Source organism: Crassostrea angulata, chromosome 8 (genome assembly GCF_025612915.1).
Source record: "Crassostrea angulata isolate pt1a10 chromosome 8, ASM2561291v2, whole genome shotgun sequence".
Taxonomy (NCBI): domain Eukaryota; kingdom Metazoa; phylum Mollusca; class Bivalvia; order Ostreida; family Ostreidae; genus Magallana; species Magallana angulata.
In genome coordinates this window covers 49,772,332-49,797,794 of record NC_069118.1, presented here as the reverse complement: position 1 = coordinate 49,797,794, position 25,463 = coordinate 49,772,332, and the positions used below count along the sequence as shown (strand labels likewise).

The following is a 25,463-nucleotide window of genomic DNA, read 5'->3' as shown; positions in this document are numbered from 1 at the left end:
GCAAATTAACCGTCAGATCTGCCTTAAACTTTGACCCATAACATTTTTTTCCGAAAAGATATCATTTAGAAAAGAAAAAATCCAAATATTTTAGCTTCAACAAATTCGAACATTTTACTCAATCTTTAAACAGAACTCTTCATCTAAAGGTGGTAAATGTAGCATGAAAATGGCCACTACTGTCCAGCCCTCTTAATTTCTTACTCATCTGAAGTAAATCTAAAATAGAATTTTCATGTCCTCATCTTTTCTCCAATGTTAGTGCAAACTTCATGCTGCTATTGAAAATATCTTTTACGTGGCAGCTTTTATTTACTTGACAATATATGTATCAACGGGAGCACTATTATTGAAAGTTTTAAAACTAGTTGCCAATCTTTTCCTTTTGTGTGTGTGTGGGGGGGGGGGGAGGGTTGTTTTTGTTTTTGTTTTTTTTAAATGTTTTTACTTAGAAACCAAATTTGTTTAATACAACAGTTTATAGGGAGGTAATACTCCCGCAGTGACCCTCGAAATTTAACTTCACCTGGGATGCCCTTTCTGGTCTATCAATGATTTATTATAATTTTGATTTCTATGAATGTTTCTCGTTCAAACAGTGCAAACATTACGTGCTCAGATATACATTATGCAATCGCTGTTTCACCAGATACGTCCTACTCATGCACACGTACATGGTCTCACATGTCAATTTTGTTGACTTTTGTACTTTTAAATACAGTTCACCATTTGTAACCAATTTTCTTAAAATTGAGACAAGGCCCAAAAAAATTTTCATCACACTGTGTGTGTGTGGGGGGGGGGGGGTAAAAATAAAGACTGTAGATTTTAGTTATAATGCTTAATGGGTTATCATTTTTCATCATGTATTTCCTACTTTTAAAGAGTAAACTCTGAACAAGATAACACATTTATATTAAGACAATGGGGACCATGACACAGCAATTTTATTTTATCTCACGATTTCCGGTTTAATTTCATTCATCTCTTCTTAGCTCAGAGCAAAACACTCTAAAAGTGATTTAGTCACACCCCCTGTATTGTTAATGGCGTTTGTTTGGATTCAATACAACAACTTGTGTCACTTGTCATCTTTATTCCTTCATCTCATTCATAATGTACAAAAAATATAACAAATATATTTATGGTATATGACCAAAAATAATCTTAATGATATTTACAAAATTACAAACATTTTACAGCAGAGTAAGTTAAGTCCCATGGTATAAGAGCACTTCGTGAAAATACGACTCAAACTATTGCACAGCCATAAACAATTTCCCACATCCCTCTACAAGAAAGAAGTTATTTCATCGTTAAGATGATGTGTGGAGGCATAGGTGTCCATCATACAGAATTTTCTATTGCAGTAGTAACATTAAACGAGTTCATCGAGGTCACCAAGGTATGTAGAATTTGATCAGTTTTTCCAATGCATATACTGCTTGTAGCTGATGATGGTAAATGTATATGAACAACATCTAACAGACCTGGCCCATTTGTCCACTTGTTGCTGGTATCCGACATTGGTAGGTTTCAACAATTCACTAGGCTTTACAATTAGTTAATATGAACACATTAAATACACTGTACGATCACTTTGCGCTTTGAGTCGTGACTGAAGTGGTTGGCCTTGAAGATATCGCTGTCGTAGAAGGACGTCAGGTTGGAGATGTTAATCTGTCTTGCCTGTCATTCAGAAATCAGTTATTAGAATAGAAAACAACTCAATCCTATTTTTCTATCATTTTTTTTTACCTAATTAAGTCTATAGTTCCTGTTTTCTTCAAAAACACAAAAAGTCTCCTTTCCTTGCAAACCACTTCAGAAAAATATTTTCAATTTTAAAACAACTAACAATTTGTTTATTCCTGGGATCTTGGGAAGATCTTCAGCTTCACAATCATGATATCTTATCCAAAAAGATATATTCAAAGCTAAACTGCATTCTAAAAAAGATGCTAAATAATCTGGGAGACATATTCAAAGTGAATATTACAAGTTTGGAAGACACATCCTTGCTAGTTTGTATCAACTACTTAAGTCAAGGTAAAGTTAAGATTTTTTGGACATACTCCTAATAACAATGTGCATTTACACTAGAACATTTAAAGGCGAATGATTTACCTTATCAGCTGTATATCATCTAGGAACATGTGTCTGTGTATCATTTACACTAGAACAATTAAAGGCGTAAAGTTATACCTTATCCGCGAGGTCTTTCTCTGAGATCTCGATCTGCTCCTGCTCCAGTCCGTACCGATTTCTCTGGAACGTCATCTGATCCTGGGCCAGTTGTTTTAAAATAAACAGCAGTAATTCATTGTTGTCTTTTCTGAAGGCCAGGTATCGGCCAAAAGTCTAAAAAAAAAAAAAATAACAACTTTTGGCATTGTTCATTCATTACAATACAGTGAAAATTAAACTTGTAGACAATAAGCATTTTCTTTCTTTTCATTTAGCACAATTTTATGCATGACACAAACCCTCAGCTCATCTTTCATATTACAATGTTCATGTACATATCACATTATTTTATTTTCTATCCATTAATAACTTCTAAATATTTTAATAGATCAGTTTTAACTGAATGAACAGGTGAGTTGTGCACACCTTCCTCATTGACCGTGTGACGCTGAACTTCTGGGTGCTGATAAAGCTCTCCAGCATGATGCGTATCGCCATGTTGACATCATCCTCATTGACGTAGTCTCTCAGGTGCATCTTGGCATGCGACTCGGCCATCCTGATCATGGACTCTATGTGTCTCACAGTGATAGGAATACTGCCTGTTGACTACAAGATAACAATGACCTGTAAGAACTTTCATGAAGCATATGATTTTAAACAAACCATATAAATTTAACTTTGAATGAAAATTGATTTCTAATATAGAAAAGAATTCAAAAGACCTTACAATATATATTCAAAAGCATGACACTAAAAAGTTTTTCATGTACATCCAACAATATCCTTTCTATTCTTATGAAAAATGTTTTAATTAGTATCTTGCACCGCAGGAAGCAGACATGATTCAGACACTGGTACTAACCATGGACTCCCTGCAGAGTTCAATTCAAAAGACCTTTGAATATATATGCAAAAGCATGACACTTCAAATTTTATGTACACTAACAATTATGTCCTTTTTATTCTTACTGAAAATGTTTCCATCTGCTATTTTACACTACAGGAAGCGGATGTAATTCAGACAGCAGTACTAACCATTGACTCCCTGCGGAGCTCGGCGTACATCTTTGCGACTCGGTCCTGGTCCATCTGGTGGAGCTTGGGGTGGACCTTGTTCTTACAGTACACAATGTACTTCTTCAGCAGGTCCTGGGGAACGGGCTCAACAGTGGATGTGGTGTTCAGTGAATGCTGCAAACAGAGGGGCAGTGTGTAATGGTTAACACATGTACGCAACAGAGGGGCAGTGTGTAATGGTAAACACATGTACGCAACAGAGGGGCAGTGTGTAATGGTAAACACATGTACGCAACAGAGGGGCAGTGTGTAATAGTCAACACATGTACACAACAGAGGGGCGGTGTGTAATAGTCAACACATGTACACAACAGAGGGGCGGTGTGTAACAGTCAACACATGTATACAACAGAGGGTCAGTGTGTAACAGTCAACACATGTATACAACAGAGGGGCAGTGTGTAATAGTAAACACATGTACACAACAGAGGGGCAGTGTGTAATAGTAAACACATGTACACAACAGAGGGGCAGTGTGTAATAGTCAACACATGTACACAACAGAGGGGCAGTGTGTAATGGTAAACACATGTATGCAACAGAGGGGCAGTGTGTAATAGTAAACACATGTACACAACAGAGGGGCAGTGTGTAATAGTCAACACATGTATACAACAGAGAGGCAGTGTGTAATAGTCAACACATGTATTCAACAGAGGGGCAGTGTGTAATAGTAAACACATGTACACAACAGAGGGTCAGTGTGTAATAGTAAACACATGTACACAACAGAGGGGCAGTGTGTAATAGTCAACATATGTATACAACAGAGGGGCGGTGAGTAATAGTAAACACATATACACAACAGAGGGACAGTGTGTGATAGTAAACACATGTATACAACAGAGGGGCAGTGTGTAATTATAGTAAACACATGTACACAACAGAGGGGCAGTGTGTAATAGTAAACACATGTATACAACAGAGGGGCAGTGTGTAATAGTCAACATATGTAAACAACAGAGGGGCAGTGTGTAATAGTAAACACATGTTTACAACAGAGGGGCAGTGTGTAATAGTCAACATATGTATACAACAGAGGGGCTGTGTGTAATAGTAAACACATGTTTACAACAGAGGGGCAGTGTGTAATAGTAAACACACGTACACAACAGAGGGGCAGTGTGTAATAGTCAACATATGTATACAACAGAGGGGCAGTGTGTAATAGTAAACACATGTACACAACAGAGGGGCAGTGTGTAATAGTAAACACATGTATACAACAGAGGGGCGGTGTGTAATAGTAAACACATGTATACAACAGAGGGGCAGTGTGTAATAGTAGTAAACACATGTACACAACAGAGGGGCAGTGTGTAATGGTAAACACACGTACACAACAGAGGGGCAGTGTGTAATGGTTAACACATGTATACAACAGAGGGGCAGTGTGTAATGGTAAACACATGTACACAACAGAGGGGCAGTGTGTAATGGTAAACACACGTACACAACAGAGGGGCAGTGTGTAATGGTTAACACATGTATACAACAGAGGGGCAGTGTGTAATGGTAAACACATGTACACAACAGAGGGGCAGTGTGTAATGGTAAACACACGTACACAACAGAGGGGCAGTGTGTAATGGTTAACACATGTATACAACAGAGGGGCAGTGTGTAATGGTTAACACATGTATACAACAGAGGGGCAGTGTGTAATGGTAAACACACGAACACAACAGAAGGGCAGTGTGTAATGGTAAACACACGTACACAACAGAGGGGCAGTGTGTAATAGTAAACACATGTACACAACAGAGGGGCTGTGTGTAATAGTAAACACATGTATACAACAGAGGGGCAGTGTGTAATAGTAAACACATGTATACAACAGAGGGTCAGTGTGTAATAGTCAACACATGTACACAACAGAGGAGCAGTGTGTAATAGTCAACACATGTATACAACAGAAGGGCAGTGTGTAATGGTAAACACACGAACACAACAGAAGGGCAGTGTGTAATGGTAAACACACGTACACAACAGAGGGGCAGTGTGTAATAGTAAACACATGTACACAACAGAGGGGCTGTGTGTAATAGTAAACACATGTATACAACAGAGGGGCAGTGTGTAATAGTAAACACATGTATACAACAGAGGGTCAGTGTGTAATAGTCAACACATGTACACAACAGAGGAGCAGTGTGTAATAGTCAACACATGTATATAACAGAGGGGCAGTGTGTAATAGTAAACACATGTATACAACAGAGGGGCAGTGTGTAATAGTCAACACATGTACACAACAGAGGAGCAGTGTGTAATAGTCAACACATGTATACAACAGAGGGGCAGTGTGTAATAGTAAACACATGTATACAACAGAGGGGCAGTGTGTAATAGTAAACACATGTACACAACAGAGGGGCAGTGTGTAATAGTAAACACATGTATACAACAGAGGGACAGTGTGTAATAGTAAACACATGTACACAACAGAGGGGCAGTGTGTAATAGTAAACACATGTACACAACAGAGGGGGAGTGTGTAATAGTAAACACATGTATACAACAGAGGGGCTGTGTGTAATAGTAAACACATGTATACAACAGAGGGGCGGTGTGTAATAGTAAACACATGTATACAACAGAGGGGCGGTGTGTAATAGTAAACACATGTATACAACAGAGGGGCAGTGTGTAATAGTAGTAAACACATGTACACAACAGAGGGGCAGTGTGTAATGGTAAACACACGTACACAACAGAGGGGCAGTGTGTAATGGTTAACACATGTATACAACAGAGGGGCAGTGTGTAATGGTAAACACATGTACACAACAGAGGGGCAGTGTGTAATGGTAAACACACGTACACAACAGAGGGGCAGTGTGTAATGGTTAACACATGTATACAACAGAGGGGCAGTGTGTAATGGTAAACACATGTACACAACAGAGGGGCAGTGTGTAATGGTAAACACACGTACACAACAGAGGGGCAGTGTGTAATGGTTAACACATGTATACAACAGAGGGGCAGTGTGTAATGGTAAACACATGTATACAACAGAGGGGCAGTGTGTAATGGTAAACACACGAACACAACAGAGGGGCAGTGTGTAACGGTAAACACACGTACACAACAGAGGAGCAGTGTGTAATAGTAAACACATGTACACAACAGAGGGGCTGTGTGTAATAGTAAACACATGTATACAACAGAGGGGCAGTGTGTAATAGTTAACACATGTATACAACAGAGGGGCAGTGTGTAATAGTCAAAACATGTACACAACAGAGGAGCAGTGTGTAATAGTCAACACATGTATATAACAGAGGGGCAGTGTGTAATAGTAAACACATGTATACAACAGAGGGGCAGTGTGTAATAGTCAACACATGTACACAACAGAGGAGCAGTGTGTAATAGTCAACACATGTATACAACAGAGGGGCAGTGTGTAATAGTAAACACATGTATACAACAGAGGGGCAGTGTGTAATAGTAAACACATGTACACAACAGAAGGGCAGTGTGTAATAGTCAACACATGTATACAACAGAGGGACAGTGTGTAATAGTAAACACATGTACACAACAGAGGGGCAGTGTGTAATAGTGAACACATGTACAAAACAGAGGGGGAGTGTGTAATAGTAAACACATGTATACAACAGAGGGGCTGTGTGTAATAGTAAACACATGTATACAACAGAGGGGCTGTGTGTAATAGTAAACACATGTATACAACAGAGGGGCTGTGTGTAATAGTCAACACATGTATACAACAGAGGGGCAGTGTGTAATAGTCAACACATGTATACAACAGAGGGGCAGTGTGTAATAGTAAACACATGTACACAACAGAGGGGGAGTGTGTAATAGTAAACACATGTATACAACAGAGGGGCAGTGTGTAATAGTCAACACATGTATACAACAGAGGGGCAGTGTGTAATAGTAAACACATGTATACAACAGAGGGGCAGTGTGTAATAGTCAACACATGTACACAACAGAGGAGCAGTGTGTAATAGTCAACACATGTATACAACAGAGGGGCAGTGTGTAATAGTAAACACATGTACAAAACAGAGGGGGAGTGTGTAATAGTCAACACATGTACACAACAGAGGGGCAGTGTGTAATAGTAAACACATGTATACAACAGAGGGGCAGTGTGTAATAGTCAACACATGTATACAACAGAGGGTCAGTGTGTAATAGTCAACACATGTACACAACAGAGGAGCAGTGTGTAATAGTCAACACATGTATACAACAGAGGGGCAGTGTGTAATAGTAAACACATGTATACAACAGAGGGGCAGTGTGTAATAGTCAACACATGTACACAACAGAGGAGCAGTGTGTAATAGTAAACACATGTATACAACAGAGGGGCTGTGTGTAATAGTAAACACATGTATACAACAGAGGGGCAGTGTGTAATAGTAAACACATGTACACAACAGAGGGGGAGTGTGTAATAGTAAACACATGTATACAACAGAGGGGCAGTGTGTAATAGTCAACACATGTATACAACAGAGGGGCAGTGTGTAATAGTAAACACATGTATACAACAGAGGGGCAGTGTGTAATAGTAAACACATGTATACAACAGAGGGGCAGTGTGTAATAGTAAACACATGTATACAACAGAGGGGCAGTGTGTAATAGTCAACACATGTACACAACAGAGGAGCAGTGTGTAATAGTCAACACATGTATACAACAGAGGGGCAGTTTGTAATAGTAAACACATGTACAAAACAGAGGGGGAGTGTGTAATAGTCAACACATGTACACAACAGAGGGGCAGTGTGTAATAGTAAACACATGTATACAACAGAGGGGCAGTGTGTAATAGTAAACACATGTATACAACAGAGGGGCAGTGTGTAATAGTCAACACATGTATACAACAGAGGGGCAGTGTGTAATAGTAAACACATGTACACAACAGAGGGGCAGTGTGTAATAGTCAACACATGTACACAACAGAGGGGCAGTGTGTAATAGTCAACACATGTACACAACAGAGGGGCAGTGTGTAATAGTCAACACATGTATACAACAGAGGGGCAGTGTGTAATAGTAAACACATGTACACAACAGAGGGTCAGTGTGTAATAGTCAACACATGTACACAACAGAGGAGCAGTGTGTAATAGTCAACACATGTATACAACAGAGGGGCAGTGTGTAATAGTTAACACATGTATACAACAGAGGGGCAGTGTGTAATAGTAAACACATGTACACAACAGAGGGGCAGTGTGTAATAGTAAACACATGTATACAACAGAGGGACAGTGTGTAATAGTAAACACATGTACACAACAGAGGGGCAGTGTGTAATAGTAAACACATGTACACAACAGAGGGGGAGTGTGTAATAGTAAACACATGTATTCAACAGAGGGGCAGTGTGTAATAGTAAACACATGTACACAACAGAGGGGCAGTGTGTAATAGTAAACACATGTATACAACAGAGGGACAATGTGTAATAGTCAACACATGTACACAACAGAGGGGCAGTGTGTAATAGTAAACACATGTATACAACAGAGGGTCAGTGTGTAATAGTCAACACATGTACACAACAGAGGAGCAGTGTGTAATAGTCAACACATGTATACAACAGAGGGGCAGTGTGTAATAGTAAACACATGTACACAACAGAGGGGCAGTGTGTAATAGTAAACACATGTACACAACAGAGGAGCAGTGTGTAATAGTCAACACATGTATACAACAGAGGGGCAGTGTGTAATAGTAAACACATGTATACAACAGAGGGGCAGTGTGTAATAGTAAACACATGTACACAACAGAGGGGCAGTGTGTAATAGTAAACACATGTATACAACAGATGAACTGTGCATAATGCATCAATTAGATGAGTCAATTTGTAACAAAATACACTCAAGTCAACCAACTATTAAATAGTTCTAAGTGAATGGTGTGAAAAATTAACATTTTATCTAGCCACAGCAGTCCATCAGTAATTTTTGGTGTAAAAGGAAAATTATACAATCTAACTGAAAAGGCATAATAAATGTCTACATATTTGTGGAAATGTCCCTTATGTAGAAATAGAAACACACTATTTCCTACCAGACTCTCGTTGTTCTGTGTTTCTCCTACATTGGGATGGTGCTTGATATGACTTCCTGTCACGAAACGGGCCAGTCTCTCATCCTATATCAGGAAATAAATGTTCGTTATTTCAAATGAACATTCAAATGAACAGGCATTAATATACAACATTTATGAAATATCCATTTTACAAAGTCATTTTATGTACATGTACACAATATGTACAACATTTAACATTAATGCATTCTATTTACTAACAAATATGTACTAAATTCAATATCTATTTCAACTTTACCATTTTTTTTTTACATGTAAGGTTAAAAAATATTATTTTATCCATTCCAAGCATCTTTAATTGTAACCTTTTTCATAAGTTCATGTAGGTATCTAACAAAGAATTATAGTAAAGACTTTATGTAAGAGAAAATATTTGAATTTTAAAACTTTGGACTATCATCAAAGGAACCCTGGCACATTTTAAATGGTCAATGAACTCTATAAATTACAAGTTGTAGCAGATTATGAACTCCTCCTTCTAATTTTAACTTAGTCATCAACTTTTTGATCCTGTATACAAAACAATATATTTTTCAATGTCTGTACAACAAAAAAGTTCCAATATTTGCAGTTCTACTATGTCACTTAAACTTTAGATATGAAATTGAAAAATGTGTTGCTATAAGAAACTCTTCTTATGATAAACATAATGATAGATGGTTTGAATGGAAAAATCTTTTTCTTAATATTTAACTTCAAGAGCTTTATTCATTTCAGTTTATGCAATATTGTATCAACTTGAATAGTTTTCAAAATTTATGAGATCATGACTTGTATGTATGTGTGTATGAATGTGTTATATGTACAGTGTATTATAAAATGAAAAACTGTAAATAAAAAAAAAAAAAAAGATAATAAACAGTGACAGATACCTGTACTGGGTCTACAGTGTCTCTCACCACACACAGGATGTCAAACCTGGACAGGATGGGCTCTGTCAAATCCACCTACAGAATAACAACATCAGAAAATTACTAGAGTTCACAATCATATCTAGAGAAGTCACTGAAAATACAGAAATCATTTCAAATCTGGTGGCTTCATCTATCATTTTATAGGTAATCCTCATGAACTTACATGCCATTCATATTGAATCATAAGGCACAATCTTTTATTATTCAAATTTAAGACTTTATGAAATTACATCCCCACAAACTGGTAAAAACTGACAATCTGAAGAAACTACCCCCACATGTTAAGAAATATTTACATCACTTCTATTTTGCATTATTACATTAAATTAAATCAAACAATTAAGGGTCAACTCTGAAGGTAGTTACTTACGTTTTCTGAGAAGGTGAGTGAGGGGTCGTATCTTCCTCCTATTGGGTTGGCTGCCGCTAACACAGAACAGCGGGCCTGGAGGGAGGTAACTATACCAGCCTTGGAGATGGAGATGCTCTGCTGTTCCATGGCCTCATGTATACTGGTCCTGTCAGCATCATTCATCTGATAAAATATCAAACTAGATGTTCTCATTCTCTCAGCAAACCAATAAAGATGATTGGATTTAACATAGATATATCAGGTATGATTTTACAAGTTCAGCTCTAGACCCATTTGGGATCTACTGACAGACTACTATAAACGTATTACATTTGGCGGTGTATTCTATTTAGTGCTTTTGGCGGAATGCGGCTTCTGCTAAATCAAGTACATTGCTAAATGCCATGCATATGTATAAGAATAGTCACATTCAGGAATACGCTAATTCAAATCCACGACAACTTATTCAAAAACTAATTTCCGCAAAATATTGTACACGCCAAATATAATATGTTTACAGTACGTCTAAGCCATATTGGGTCAAGTATAAACCATGAAGCTATTTATACATAAACTAATATGTAATCAGTATCAGTTCTGTGCTACACACCTAACCTCAGGGTTGTCTCCAAGACCCTGCAGGCGGGAAGGACATAATTACCTGGCTATTATTGCATTTCATACACAATCTAGCTATAAGCTAGACCCCTAAAACCCCCTTCTATTTACTTTTTTTCCTTCTATTTCAACTTTTTAAGACAACACTGTAACCTTGTCAAATTCTTTGATCAGACAATGTTTAATTAGTGCTAAGCTGTACCTTTACATAAATTGGGCCAACCATAAAACACTGAGTAATCAGTTCCACACACTATTCCATATTTAAACTGACCTTGTCAAACTCATCAATGAGACACATCCCTTTGTCAGCCAGCACCAGGGCACCTGCCTCCAGCGTCCACTCTTTGGACACTGGGTTCCTCTGTACATATGCTGTCAGACCCACGGCGGAGGCTCCCTGCCCGGTGGTGAACACCACGCGGGGACCAGTCTTCTCCACGTACTTCAGGAATTGAGACTTCGCAGTCCCTGGGTCACCACAGATCAGCACGTTGAGGTCGCCTCGAACTTTGTGCTTCCCACCAGGGTTCTTAGGCTCACCCCCAAATATTGCCAGGGCCACCGCACGTTTGATGTCCTCGTGGCCGTAGATGGAAGGAGCCATGCTAGCAAATATCTGAGAAAGAAGTCACAAGTTGTATAATATGTGTTTATTTTTACGGATCATCCAAAACTCAACAGAGATTTTGTTGGTTCATCAAACTTCAACAACATTTACCACAAAATCAACCCATTATCATTGTCAATAAAATTGGATGATTCAACATTTCATATTACAAGATATTGATACAAATTGGAAACATCATAAATGGCAATAAAAGTTCTGCTTTTTTGTTGTTAAAGCCAACTACAGCTAATAGGCTTATCCTTTTGCTTGTCTTTGATGACCTACCCTCTGGCCCATTCCTATCATTTAGCACTCTGCAGACTGATAGCCTGATAACTTACCCTATCTCCTATCCTCTTAGCCAGTGGACTCTGTCTCCTGTCCTTTGCAGACTTACCCTCTCTCCTATCCTCTTAGTCAGTAGACTCTGCCCCCTGTCCCTATCAAACTTACCCTCTCTCCTATCCTCGTAGTCAGTAGACTGCCCCCTGCCCCTAGCAGACTTACCCTCTCTCCTATCCTCTTAGTCAGTAGTCCATCCCCTAACCTAGTGGACTTACCCTCTCTCCTATCCTCTTAGCCAGTGGACTCTGCCCCCTGTCCCTATCAAACTTACCCTCTCTCCTATCCTCGTAGTCAGTAGACTGCCCCCTGCCCCTAGCAGACTTACCCTCTCTCCTATCCTCTTAGTCAGTAGTCCATCCCCTAACCTAGTGGACTTACCCTCTCTCCTATCCTCTTAGCCAGTGGACTCTGTCTCCTGTCCCTTGCAGACTTACCCTCTCTCCTATCCTCTTAGTCAGTAGACTCTGCCCCCTGTCCCTAGCAGACTTACCCTCTCTCCTATCCTCTTAGCCAGTAGACTGCCCCCTGTCCCTAGCAGACTTACCCTCTCTTCTATCCTCTTAGCCAGTAAACTCTGCCCCCTGTCCCTAGCAGACTTACCCTCTCTCCTATCCTCTTAGTCAGCAGACTCTGCCCCCTGTCCCTAGCAGACTTACCCTCTCTCCTATCCTCTTAGCCAGTAGACTGCCCCCTGTCCCTAGCAGACTTACCCTCTCTCCTATCCTCTTAGCCAGTAGACTCTGCCCCCTGTCCCTATCAAACTTACCCTCTCTCCTATCCTCGTAGTCAGTAGACTGCCCCCTGCCCCTAGCAGACTTACCCTCTCTCCTATCCTCTTAGTCAGTAGTCCATCCCCTAACCTAGTGGACTTTCCCTCTCTCCTATCCTCTTAGCCAGTGGACTCTGTCTCCTGTCCCTTGCAGACTTACCCTCTCTCCTATCCTCTTAGTCAGTAGACTCTGCCCCCTGTCCCTAGCAGACTTACCCTCTCTCCTATCCTCTTAGTCAGTAGACTCTGCCCCCTGTCCCTAGCAGACTTACCCTCTCTCCTATCCTCTTAGCCAGTAGACTGCCCCCTGTCCCTAGCAGATTTACCCTCTCTCCTATCCTCTTAGTCAGTAGACTGTGCCCTCTGTCCCTAGCAGACTTACCTTCTCTCCTATTCTCTCGTCCTTGGAGAGCTGTACGATGGCCTTGATGTCCTCGTCTGTGAGGGAACCGACTGCCAGCTTGTCATCCTTCTTTGTGATGTAGTTGGCCTGGATCACTGTGGCAAACACGGGGAATCCGTTAGACATGTTCAGGGAACCATCGTAGTTGTTGTGGTAGATACCAGTCAGCTCCTACAAAGTGAAACAAAGAATTAAACAATCAAATCTATACTACAAAATTGAAATGCTATTTCCATTTTCTACATTTGCAAGTGTCAAATTTTCCAAAGCTTTCAAGTTCTTTTGAAGCTAATGTAAAGTAATGCAAAATATTCAACAAACAAAATTAATACCCTGTAATTGAAACACTTTTCAAAACCTTATTGACAATTCATGCTATCTACTATTTTGCAAAAATAACTTTAAAATTTTCAAATATTGAAGTTTCCAAAGCTTAAGAGATACTATACTTCTTGATGAAAGAACTAGCATGAAAAGTTGAGAGAAAAAAATCCCAAGTATTATACTCATTACATAAAACCAATAATATCCTTACCACTTCATCTCCTGGTTTACACATGTCCACCAGATCGTCCAATAGGATGGTGTCTTTGGATCGGGGTAGCCGACCAGCTGGCACCGTGCCAGGACTCTCCTGGATGGTCATCCTCTGGTAGTTCTTGTACACGGTCTGTTGAACACATGCAAAAGGGCATTACAAATACATGATTCCATAGCAATTTGTCATTTATAATTTTCTTTAAAGTATTTTTTCTTAGAATTGTTTTCTGCAGAAGTACCAAGTCATTTCATATGTGAACAAAATAAGGTATTTTGCTGTATAAAATTCAACAAAAACATCATAATGATATTCACCCTTGCATCAACACAGTTTCTGAATCTTCTGTTGAGGGTTTTGTAAAAACTCTCAAGAATGAAACTTCATACAAAACTGAACAGAGTACAAGTATTCCTCATCAGTTCTTACTATCCATCATACATTGTATGATCATCCCCTAGCACTTGGTACCCACCTGTTCCATGTTGACTTCAAACGGTCCTGTGGACTGACACTCGGGACATGACCCTGGTTTGACCTCCTGGTTCTGGGACTGGTAGAACGGTCCCAGGACGTAGTGACACTTGTTACAGTCGTACTTGATGACACTGAGCTGCGGCAGTACCCCCGTACTACTGGTCACCACCCCGCTGGTCCGGATCAGCTGGTTCAGGTGAAGCTGTCTGTAAAATTACAGTCAAAAACTTCCAATATCCCTCAAATTATCTGCAATCTAGTTTTTTTTTCACAAGTTCAATGGGTCAAAATTTGGAAGAAAACTTTTTTTAAAGTAAAGGTGAAGCTGCAAGTAAAGTGATTGCCACTCCAACTACATACATGTGTATATCTTTCTTACATTACATGCCTTTATGTTTGCTATATTTTTGCTTTAATTTGTGGACCTTGAAGGATTCAAAAGTTTCTAGACAATGTATAGATTAAGTCTCACAAGGAAAATTTACTCCCTTGCCATTTTAATCATAATTTCTCATGAATAGAAACTATAAACTAAGTACAAGTTACCTTAATGATCGTAATTCTTCAATAAGTGGTAGCTCTGCTATTCTGACGTGAATTTCTTTGGCAATATTCTCATATTTAGGGTACATGTTTAACACCACCTCTTTTGCTGCCTGCAATAGATGATATGGATAAACTCACCCAAAATACACAAGGTACAAGGATATGCTCTTAAATCAACTATTAATGACATTCACAAAATTAGTTATCATTTAGCAGTTATCGATTACCAAACGATACAAAACCATTAAAACAAGAGCTAATAATCCTATAAATATTTGTCATGTGATGAAATTAAAATCAATTTTAAAGACAGTGTTTTATCATTAAGTCAATGAAACCATTCCCACACCACTGAGGGAGAATTACCTCGTCAAAGTTCTGCAACATTTCAGCGGGCGCCTCTGGCAGGAAGTAGGCTAGGACCTGCTCAACAGAGGCCAGCATGTTGTAGTCGATCACCAGACTCTCTCTATTAGCTACAAACGTCAATATACAGTACAACATTAATATCATGGGTTATATCTACAGAGGCCAGCATTTTGTAGTCTATCACCAGACTCTCTTTATTAGCTACAAACATCAAATTAATACAAGAAACCTATAAACAGACTGTCCATAAATGAGTGAAAACGTTTTTATTGGTTGTTTATTTCTGTTTTTCCAAACACGACCAATGAAATTTGATGTTTGAAAATGAATGTATTTAAAGACAATTAGGTAAGTCGAACAAAGTAAATTTCCAGCAGACATCGCTAAAACTTTATTACCGATGAGAAATTTGAATGTGCACTTTAGCGCTTAGAGTAATTGATTTAATGCGCCATTTTTCTCTTAAATGCGACTATGGCGCAGGGCGCAGGTCCTTCCCAATCACTGCAGCATGTGAAAAATATTAACTTTATCAAAAAGGGTTTCAGGAGATTTTTTAACAATATATATTACGTTAATCACATAACCTTAAAATAAGAATGCAAATTGATGTTTTCAAAAAATTAGAAGGCACTATGAATGGAGAAGCAAATAAATGAGCAGTTATACAATTGGTTCCTACCTTCCACCATCTGTCTGATTTTCTCCCTGTACACATTATGTCCCTTTGTGTCCACATAGGTACGCAGGAAGTTCTTGAAGCGGTTTTTGATCTCTGTCTTGGGTCCCAGCATGGACACCCACTCCCTGACCGAGTGTCCCTTCATGTCCTCCAAGTTTTCTATGCTCTCTATCATCTACAACACACAAAAATCACTTACCAAGTAACACACAAATTCCATAAATTGGTACTTATTGAATATATATATTAAGTTTACATAGTGCAAAATCACCTCTTAGATAATTTCTTAGCATGTTTAGGCTTCAGCTATTCGTAAATGATCATACAAATATTGTTGGGAAAATAAAATGATATATATAGGTAACCCACGTTCCATTCCTTGAATGCTCTTATGGAAATTTCGAACAAATATTAACAATTTAGGTAGTACTTCTTTTATACACAGAACTATTAAGTATCAAATAAAGCTGCCTTTTCCTAACTTTCTCAGTCCTATAATATCAAAATATAGAGTTATCAGAATTTGTCAGTGTACTAATTAAAGAGTTAAAAGAATCCAGGAACATACCTCCTCATCCTCTACATCGCCTTCGGCTGCACGTTCCGCTCGTCTTCGCTTTCTTGGTGCTGCATCATCTTCTTCATCAGACTCTTCTGCAAATTAAAACACTATATTGTTACATTAATATCATATAATGTCTTTTAAAAACTGTTCAACTTGTAACTTCAGTCTCATGTTTACAGAAAAATGTCATCTTTTATACAGTGATGGTTTGTTTTCTCTGCATTATCACAACCAAGAATCAAAACATTCAAAGTTTACAATATATTTGAAAATTGATTACAAAAATGAAAAAAGAAAATTGTAACCTACCATACATTAGCCCCCTCCTCATTCGGCCAGTAAGAACGCCTTCCTCTCTGTCTCTTTGTCTCATCTCTCTCTCCGCAGCCTGTCTCTGATTCTCCGATAATTCAGAATAATCATCTTCATCCAGCCCTTCCTGATCATATCTGTCAAGGGCTGGAATGGCACGATAGTCCCTGTAAAACAACAAAAGTAACTCAATGCTTGATGACATTAAAGCAAGTCCAATGTTCAATTTTCGTAACAGTATTATAAAATAAAGTCTATAAAGCAATCAACAAACAGATCCACCCCCCCCCACCCCCCTTGTGGAAGGACAAAATTCACAAAGAGCTTCCTAATGTAAAATTCAAGTCCAATGTTCGATTTTTGTAACCGTATCATGAAATATTGTCCATAAAGCAATCAACAAACAGAGCCCCCCTTTCAATAAGTTTTCAGTATCTAATGATAAATTTTCAAATTCAGAAATAAAATTTAGGATGCATCTGCACTGACATGGTTATTTTTTTATGTGCAACACTTCAATGCTTGAACACTTTATCATTCCTAATCCTTACTGTTCTAACTGATCCCCAAAGAGTTCTTCTCCGTCTTCCTCTTCCTCCCCTGCATTTTCTCCCATCAACTCGGAGTCATCCTCAAACGGTGGAAGGTCCCTCCCTGGGCTGGAGGTCAGGGGGTCAGTCCTTCGCCCCCGGGATCCTCGGGAGGGGCTGGTGGCAGCAGAGAAAGGATCAGAGGATGTGTCTTCCTGTAAAGGAAAAAAATAAAAGTGGCATTTTGTGTAAATAAAACATTCTAATCATAGTCGCCCTACAACAAGAAATACTGAGAGAGAGAGAGAGAGAGTGCGAGACTGTATCTGTATCTTTATCCGACATTCGCGTTTACGAGATTTTTCTCACTACATTACACTGAAATTCCTCTGTAGTTGCTCCTATCTTCTAAAGCTCAGTCATTGGAAAGTTCTAATAAGGGCTAAATGTTAAATCTTAATAAATATACACCTTTGTTTATGAAAATGTTTTTACCCATACTCATGAGAGCTTCCTATACACGTATTCATATAGATCGAAATCTTTACATGTGGGTCTTTCTAAAGCTCCGAGGACAGAAATCTACACTTTTTGGCACATCGACTAAAAGTTCAACGTTTTTGAGACAAACATTATTGATTAAGTGTCGACAACCTCAAAATTCGTCTTCAAAGATATATCTTAGCATGTATACGTTTGTAAAAGAATACTTACAGCCATTTTGAGGTCTTTTTACTGTTTTCTCCTACCAAAACAATGAAAGCCAGTCAACGTGACCGTTTTCGCGGGAAATTTACCGAGGTGAGGTCATGAACTCAACGGAAAGACCCGGGAAAGAACGAATGCGGCGTAGTTCGATCCCGATGTTATTACCTTATGAAGTGACGGATCCACAGGGATGTCAAGAAGCACAGCTCAAATTATATGTATTTTTTATCACCACAAAATGTGATATTTTAGTTTTACTTCATTATATGAACATAAAAGCAGTATCTATCAAAACACAGAAAAAATATTTTAGCATCCTTATTAATTACAACGGACCATCATAAAAATTAATATTGAGGTGTAATATAAAAAAAAAAAATTACCCGTAAGCACTGAGTATCTTATGCAGGAAAATTATTTAGCTTCACCATTTAATGTACAATTATACCGTTGACTTTAGTTGATATTTCTATGATAATTATATGCATCTTTCTGATCTAATGAATATCCTGACATAAATTCTATATAACTATACATAATTTTCCATTTTACTTTGTTACGATTTTGGAATGAACATGTAATTTATACAAGATTATGAAGACATTACTCTGTCTTGAAATAAAGGTATTTTTCAATGCAATATCAACATTCTGTAAAGATAAATACTATTTTTTTTCCAATATATTTATTTTCCTGTAACTCAGTGCAAAAAACAGTGTTCAGTGTTACACGTTGTAGACACTCAAGTCTCGCTATGAGGGATGCATCCATCGGTCGATCTTACAAAAAGTAAAAAGCTGTTTTCAACTTTTATTTTCTCTAAAGAGATTCTATCTATTTGCTTTTTTATGCTATATACTATATATGATATATACTATATATGATATATACTATATATGATATATATACTATATATGCTATATAATATATATGCTATATACCATATATGCTATATACTATATATGCTATATACTATATATGCTACATACTTTATATGCTTTATACTATATATGCTATATATCATATATGCTATATACTATATATGCTTTATACTATATATGCTTTATACTATATATGCTATATACTATATATGCTATATACTATATAGGCTACATACTTTATATGCTTTATACTATATATGCTATATACCATATATGCTATATACTATATATGCTTTATACCATATATGCTATATACTATACATGCTATATACCATATATGCTATATACTTTATATGCTTTATACTATATATGCTATATATCATATATGCCATAGACTATATATGCTTTATACTATATATGCTTTATACTTTATATGCTATATACTATATATGCTATATACTATATATGCTACATACTTTATATGCTTTATACTATATATGCAATATACTATATATGCTTTATACCATATATGCTATATACTATATATGCTACATACTTTATATGCTTTAAACTATATATGCTATATACCATATATACTTCATACTTTATATGCTTTATACCACATATGCTATATACTATATATGCTGTATACTATATATGCTACATACTTTATATGCTTTATACTATATATGCTATATACCATACATGCTATATACTATATATGCTTTATACTATGTATGCTTTATACTATATATGCTTTATACCATATATGCTATATACTATATATGCTACATACTTTATATGCTTTATACTATATATGCTATATACCATATATGCTATATACTATATATGCTTTATACTATATATGCTATATAATATATACCATATATGATATATACTATATATGCTTTATACTATATATGCTTTATACTATATATGCTATAGACCATATATGCTATATACTATATATGCTATATACCATATATGCTATATACCATATATGCTATATACTATATATGCTTTAGACCATATATGCTACATACTTTATATGCTTTATACTATATATGCTATATACCATATATGCTAATACTATATATGCTTTATACTATATATGCTTTATACTATATATGCTTTATAGCATATATGCTATATACTATATATGCTACATACTTTATATGCTTTATACTATATATGCTATATATCATATATGCTATATACCATATATGCTATATACTATATATACTACATACTTTATATGCTTTATACTATATATGCTATATATCATATATGCTATATACTATATATGCTATATACCATAAATGCTATATACCATATATGCTATATACTATATATGCTACATACTTTATATGCTTTATACTATATATGCTATATACCATATATGCTATATACTATATATGCTTTATACTATATATGCTTTATACTATATATGCTATATACCATATATGATATATACTATATATGCTTTACATTATATATGCTATATACTATATATGCTATATACCATATATGCTATATACTATATATGCTTTATACCATATATGCTATATACTATATATGCTACATACTTTATATGCTTTTTACTATATATGCTATATACTATATATGCTATATACTATATACCATATATGATATATACTATATATGCTTTATACTATATATGCTATATATTATATATGCTATATACCATATATGCTATATACTATATATGCTATATACCATATATGCTACATACTTTATATGCTTTATACTATATATGCTATATACCATATGTGCTAATACTATATATGCTTTATACTATATATGCTTTATACTATATATGCTTTATACCATATATGCTATATACTATATATGCTACATACTTTATATGCTTTATACTATATATGCTATATACCATATATGCTAATACTATATATGCTATATACCATATATGCTATATACTATATATGCTATATACTTTATATGCTTTATACTATATATGCTATATACTATATATGTTACATACTTTATATGCTTTATACTATATATGCTATATACCATTTATGCTATATACTATATATGCTATATACCATAAATGCTATATACCATATATGCTATATACTATATATGCTACATACTTTATATGCTTTATACTATATATGCTATATTCCATATATGCTATATACTATATATGCTTTATACTATATATGCTTTATACTATATATGCTATATACCATATATGATATATACTATATATGCTTTATATTATATATGCTATATACTATATATGCTATATACCATATATGCTATATACCATATATGATATATATATACGATAGCCAACTGTCAGCCACCAACTGTTTACTTTTGTGCATGTGCGATAGAAAAATGTTGCCATTGTTGCGCAACATATCTTGGGTTAACCTGTAAGATCTGGACAGCTGATAAACTTAAAAGAAGCACTGTGGCTGGAAACATGAATATTTTTATATATAAGCTGTCGATCATCAACCCACAATAATTAAAACACGTCCTCGAAATATTATTAACGAATAGGTGTATCAGAACCTTTCCATTACATGTATAGGCATCGGAATTGCCCCTTTTTTGCAAACTTATACATAACCATTATCAAAGACATTTTTTTTGCTTGTCAAAATTTCTGATGAGTCTACCCCCACCCCTCCCCCCACACACACTATCAATTTGCTTCCGACACCACTGCATTATTTTAATGCTCTTTGCCTGGTTCTTTAAATTTGTGTGTGTGGGTTTTTGTGGGTTTTTTTTCTTCCATACTTAGTGTGCATTAGTCTCATCTAAGATGTGGAACATGATTCTATAAATTTATTCTCCTTGCACATTTCCGTTTGAATTAAAAACACGCTGGTAGTATTACTTTGATCTAGCATCTTGTTTTGCTTCTATATATGGAAAATATTTTATTTGTAGTACACATAGTTCAATTTTCCTTACGTTGACATTTTGATGTCTATTCTTATTTTTAATGCAACAATGTTTATAATTTTTTTTTATTAATTATGTAATGTTTAAAACGTATACATTATATTGCAAGTATATATTTACTTAACCATTAACTTCTGCGAGCTTTTCTGTTCAAGCCACTCTCAGGAATCTGGTTATCCCACTTTTGAGAACATATTAACGTAAAGAACCGGACTTTTCAGAAAAGACGTTATAAAATTATTGCGTGTCTAATCCATCAGAGCCCAGTGGATAAATTAAATGTTCGCAGTAATAAAGAAAACAATTTTTAAACATGGAAAATTTTACCCAAAATTCAATGTTCCCGGGTGGGAGTCATGAATATTATAATTCATGTTTTTCTTCTCCATTAGACGCTATAAAAGACCAAATTTGGTAAAGATAATCATGATAGTTTCAAAAGAATATAGTTTATGGTTGGCGGTTTTCAAAGCTTATTTATAAAAGATCAAAATATTTACTATTTAATAATAAATAAACAGAGGGTTATGTTCAAATACACTGTACATGCGTAACACGTGTATTTGGACTTCCAAAGATGAAAACTTTATTGATCTGTAAATTATATAGATACAATAAAATGAAATGTTTTGGAGCAACTACGTATACGAAGCATGTTTCTTCAATTAAATTGTTATTATTATTTTCCTGCCATTGGCTGCGCAATGCCTTTACAAAGAAGAGGCCCGTTTTCATGAAGGAAAAGAGCTGGCCGAACAATATAATCCATCTTCTGTCCAAATCTGGTAAAACGCTTATATAAATTGGTATCGAATTCACTACCCCTTTTTTCCGAGGATTTCATGTAAATGGGATGATCCCTATCCACCATCAACCAACAGATTCGAACGCACTCTTTTATGAACGGTTCAACACTCTTCTTCCATTCATGATCTGAAACCAGTTCTCTATAAAAACTCTCATAGACGAGGGCACCCATTTCCTGAATAGATGGTTTCAGCATGGAGTTTGGCTCTACACGTTTCCATAGCGTTAAATCTGCTACTATGTCTGTGTACCTCTTGCTGGAAAAGTCCTTGCAATACTTATATGAATCCTCTGTAATTTGTACCAATTTCTTTATTGCAACTTCCTCTGTCATGCTGTATTTTTCAGACAAATCTACAAAGGCACCTGTCCACTTATCATCGTACAGCTCTGTGAACCGTTCTGCGATATTTGTAGGACTGTATGGGTCAGATCTTGTTATTACTGACAGAGAACCAAGCTGTTTTTTGTTGATATTCTGAGGGATAAAGCTTGGTAAGGACACTGTGAGTTTAGGAGGCAATCTTCTGAATTCAGCATTCCTGAATTTGAAGGCTGAGATGAGTCTGACATCATCAGAATTCATTAACATTTTCAGTTTTGCAATGACCTTGGTGATTTCAGAAATGATACTTGTGATTTTATCTTCCTGTTTTTTTAGGAGAGCCAAGTTTTTGGAATCAATTTCATCAAGATCCGATTTCAGTTTCTGTATAATGTTGTCTATTTCTTTATGCAAGTCTTTACCATGTTCGTTAATAGCAGTCATCAATTCTTCTGAGTTTTTCTTAAGATCAGCTTTCTGAACTGTAATGTCGGATGCAATCTTTTGGTATACAGGATTAATGAAATTTTCTAATTCTTCTAGCTCTTGTTGCAGTACATTTTTGGTTTCGAGGCATTTCAAATTAGAATCAACTAGTTTGTGTCCTTCGTGTTCACCAGAGGAAACACAAAGTGAACAAATAAGAATGTCACATGTTTCACAGTGTAGTTCACATAACTTTGAAGAATGTGTTGAACATTTTGGAGTAGACCCCCTCTTTTTAAATGGCACCACTCTGTGTTCTTGGGATTCATCTAAAAGATGTTCACCCCCGCATGTTGTACACAGATGTATGTGACAAATGGCACAGTAGAGAGGGGGGACCGGGGTCTCACAGAGATGACACCGTAACACATCCTGGGCCCAATTACGCAAAGGATCCATGGTCAGACACCTTTATGGCGTTAACTTTACTACAGTTCTGAAACCAAAAAAAGATAATATTTTGTTTGTTTCTATTAACAATGCAACAACAAAAATCAAAGCCACTATCATTCTCAATTTTGTAAAAACATTTTTTTAAATTGTTCTTATCGATCCATTAAATAATTCACTGGTTTGTCGAGACACCTTAAAAACCTGAATATGTATATAACATAATATATATATATATATATATATATATATATATATATATATATATATATATATATATATAATTCTGATTGTAACGCCTCATTTGATTGGCTAAACAAATTCATATATATCGTATAACATAACTTGCCTACGTCACAGTAAGACGCGCGTGCAAAACGTATTAATCCGCTTGACGTTACGTTTAAATTTTGTACAAATTAACATATTTTAACTAATTAATGGGCCTTATTATCTAATTTAGATAGTAGAAAATTAAATTATAAGGAATAAATTTAATTTCTACCTATGTAATACGAGTATAACATAACTTGGAACAGTTTACACTTTTTTATAAACCGCGCGCTTCGCGGTTTATAAAGCGTAAACTGCCCCAAGTTATGTTATATTGTATAACATAGGTAGAAATTAAATTCATTCCTTAAATATTATATATAACAACGATAACCTCGAAAACCAAAGTATACCTCCGCTTCGCGTCGCTTGACAATGGTTTTCTCGGGGTGTCAATTTCAACAATTATACCTACCCAAACAGGCACTATTTATATAATGGTCTATAGTGGTTTCGAATAATTTTGCAAAGATAAGACTATATACAGTACTAGAAAAAGAAAAACTAACAAACCTCTACTATCCAACATGGCGACTTAGTTAGCTATTTTCACTTCCTATCACGCCCAAATGACGATAAAAAAGATCGATAATTTCAGTTATATTTAAGCTAAAAGGGGTATTTTAATCTTTGGAATTTGGATTATTTATATATAAAATATACTTCTTATACTCTTTTTATATTGAAATGGAAATGTTTCATCAGCAACACCTTTGTGGAATGGAAATGAAAACTTGAAAAACTGCTAACGAAAATTAAGAGGTGTGTTGATCCTATATCGCCCTATCTCTTTCTCCTCGTTGCAGAAATTCTTGGAATAATAATTCAAAATAATAAAGACAAAAAAGGTATAAAATTGGTGATGTAGAATATAAGCTGTCACAATATGCAGACGATACATCTCTTATTTCTGATGGTTCTCCCCTAACACTTGATGGCATTAATTCTAAGAGAATTAGACTTCTTTGAAAATATATCTGGTCTTAAAATTAATTTCCAAAAAATAAAAATGGTATGGATAGGTAGCAAAAAATTTTGTAAAGATGTTTTTCGCCATACCCGATGGAAGCACAGGGGCCAAGCCCGTTTTAACATTAATTTCAACGTAACCATAATTAAAGATTTATGGTTACATTGAAATTAATGTTAAAACGG

General features: G+C 36.0%; 2 protein-coding genes across 2 annotated transcripts; both read right to left on the bottom strand.

Annotated features, from left to right (window-relative positions):
- Nucleotides 1-1,076: 1,076 nt before the first annotated feature.
- LOC128160289 (DNA replication licensing factor mcm2-like) lies at nucleotides 1,077-18,235 on the bottom strand. The gene is made up of 18 exons (XM_052823579.1): nucleotides 18,129-18,235; nucleotides 17,436-17,629; nucleotides 16,882-17,051; nucleotides 16,576-16,661; nucleotides 16,008-16,182; nucleotides 15,323-15,432; nucleotides 14,957-15,066; nucleotides 14,409-14,616; nucleotides 13,931-14,065; nucleotides 13,375-13,566; nucleotides 11,543-11,887; nucleotides 10,669-10,833; nucleotides 10,257-10,331; nucleotides 9,346-9,429; nucleotides 3,226-3,381; nucleotides 2,614-2,796; nucleotides 2,206-2,361; nucleotides 1,077-1,689 (listed from the first exon to the last, which is right to left on the bottom strand). Exons 1-18 carry the CDS (start codon nucleotides 18,132-18,134, stop codon nucleotides 1,579-1,581), a joined length of 2,661 nt encoding a protein of 886 aa, XP_052679539.1. The 5' UTR covers nucleotides 18,135-18,235; the 3' UTR covers nucleotides 1,077-1,578.
- Nucleotides 18,236-22,492: 4,257 nt separating this feature from the next.
- LOC128159762 (uncharacterized) lies at nucleotides 22,493-24,892 on the bottom strand. The gene is made up of 2 exons (XM_052822946.1): nucleotides 24,822-24,892; nucleotides 22,493-24,021 (listed from the first exon to the last, which is right to left on the bottom strand). The coding sequence occupies exon 2, from the start codon at nucleotides 23,982-23,984 to the stop codon at nucleotides 22,647-22,649; it is 1,338 nt and encodes a 445-aa protein (XP_052678906.1). The 5' UTR covers nucleotides 23,985-24,021; nucleotides 24,822-24,892; the 3' UTR covers nucleotides 22,493-22,646.
- Between the last annotated feature and the right edge of the window lie 571 nt (nucleotides 24,893-25,463).

What these genes read in the sequence shown, in the direction of transcription:
- LOC128159762 (XM_052822946.1), bottom strand. Translation starts at nt 23,984, where the DNA reads ATGGATCCTTTGCGTAATTGGGCCCAGGATGTGTTACGGTGTCATCTC.
- LOC128160289 (XM_052823579.1), bottom strand. An exon ending in ACGAGAGAATAGGAGAGAAG is followed by an intron (nt 11,888 to 13,374) that starts GTAAGTCTGCTA and finishes CTTCTTTCTCAG; the next exon opens with ATATTTGCTAGCATGGCTCC. An exon ending in AGAAAGACCTCGCGGATAAG is followed by an intron (nt 1,690 to 2,205) that starts GTATAACTTTAC and finishes TCTGAATGACAG; the next exon opens with GCAAGACAGATTAACATCTC.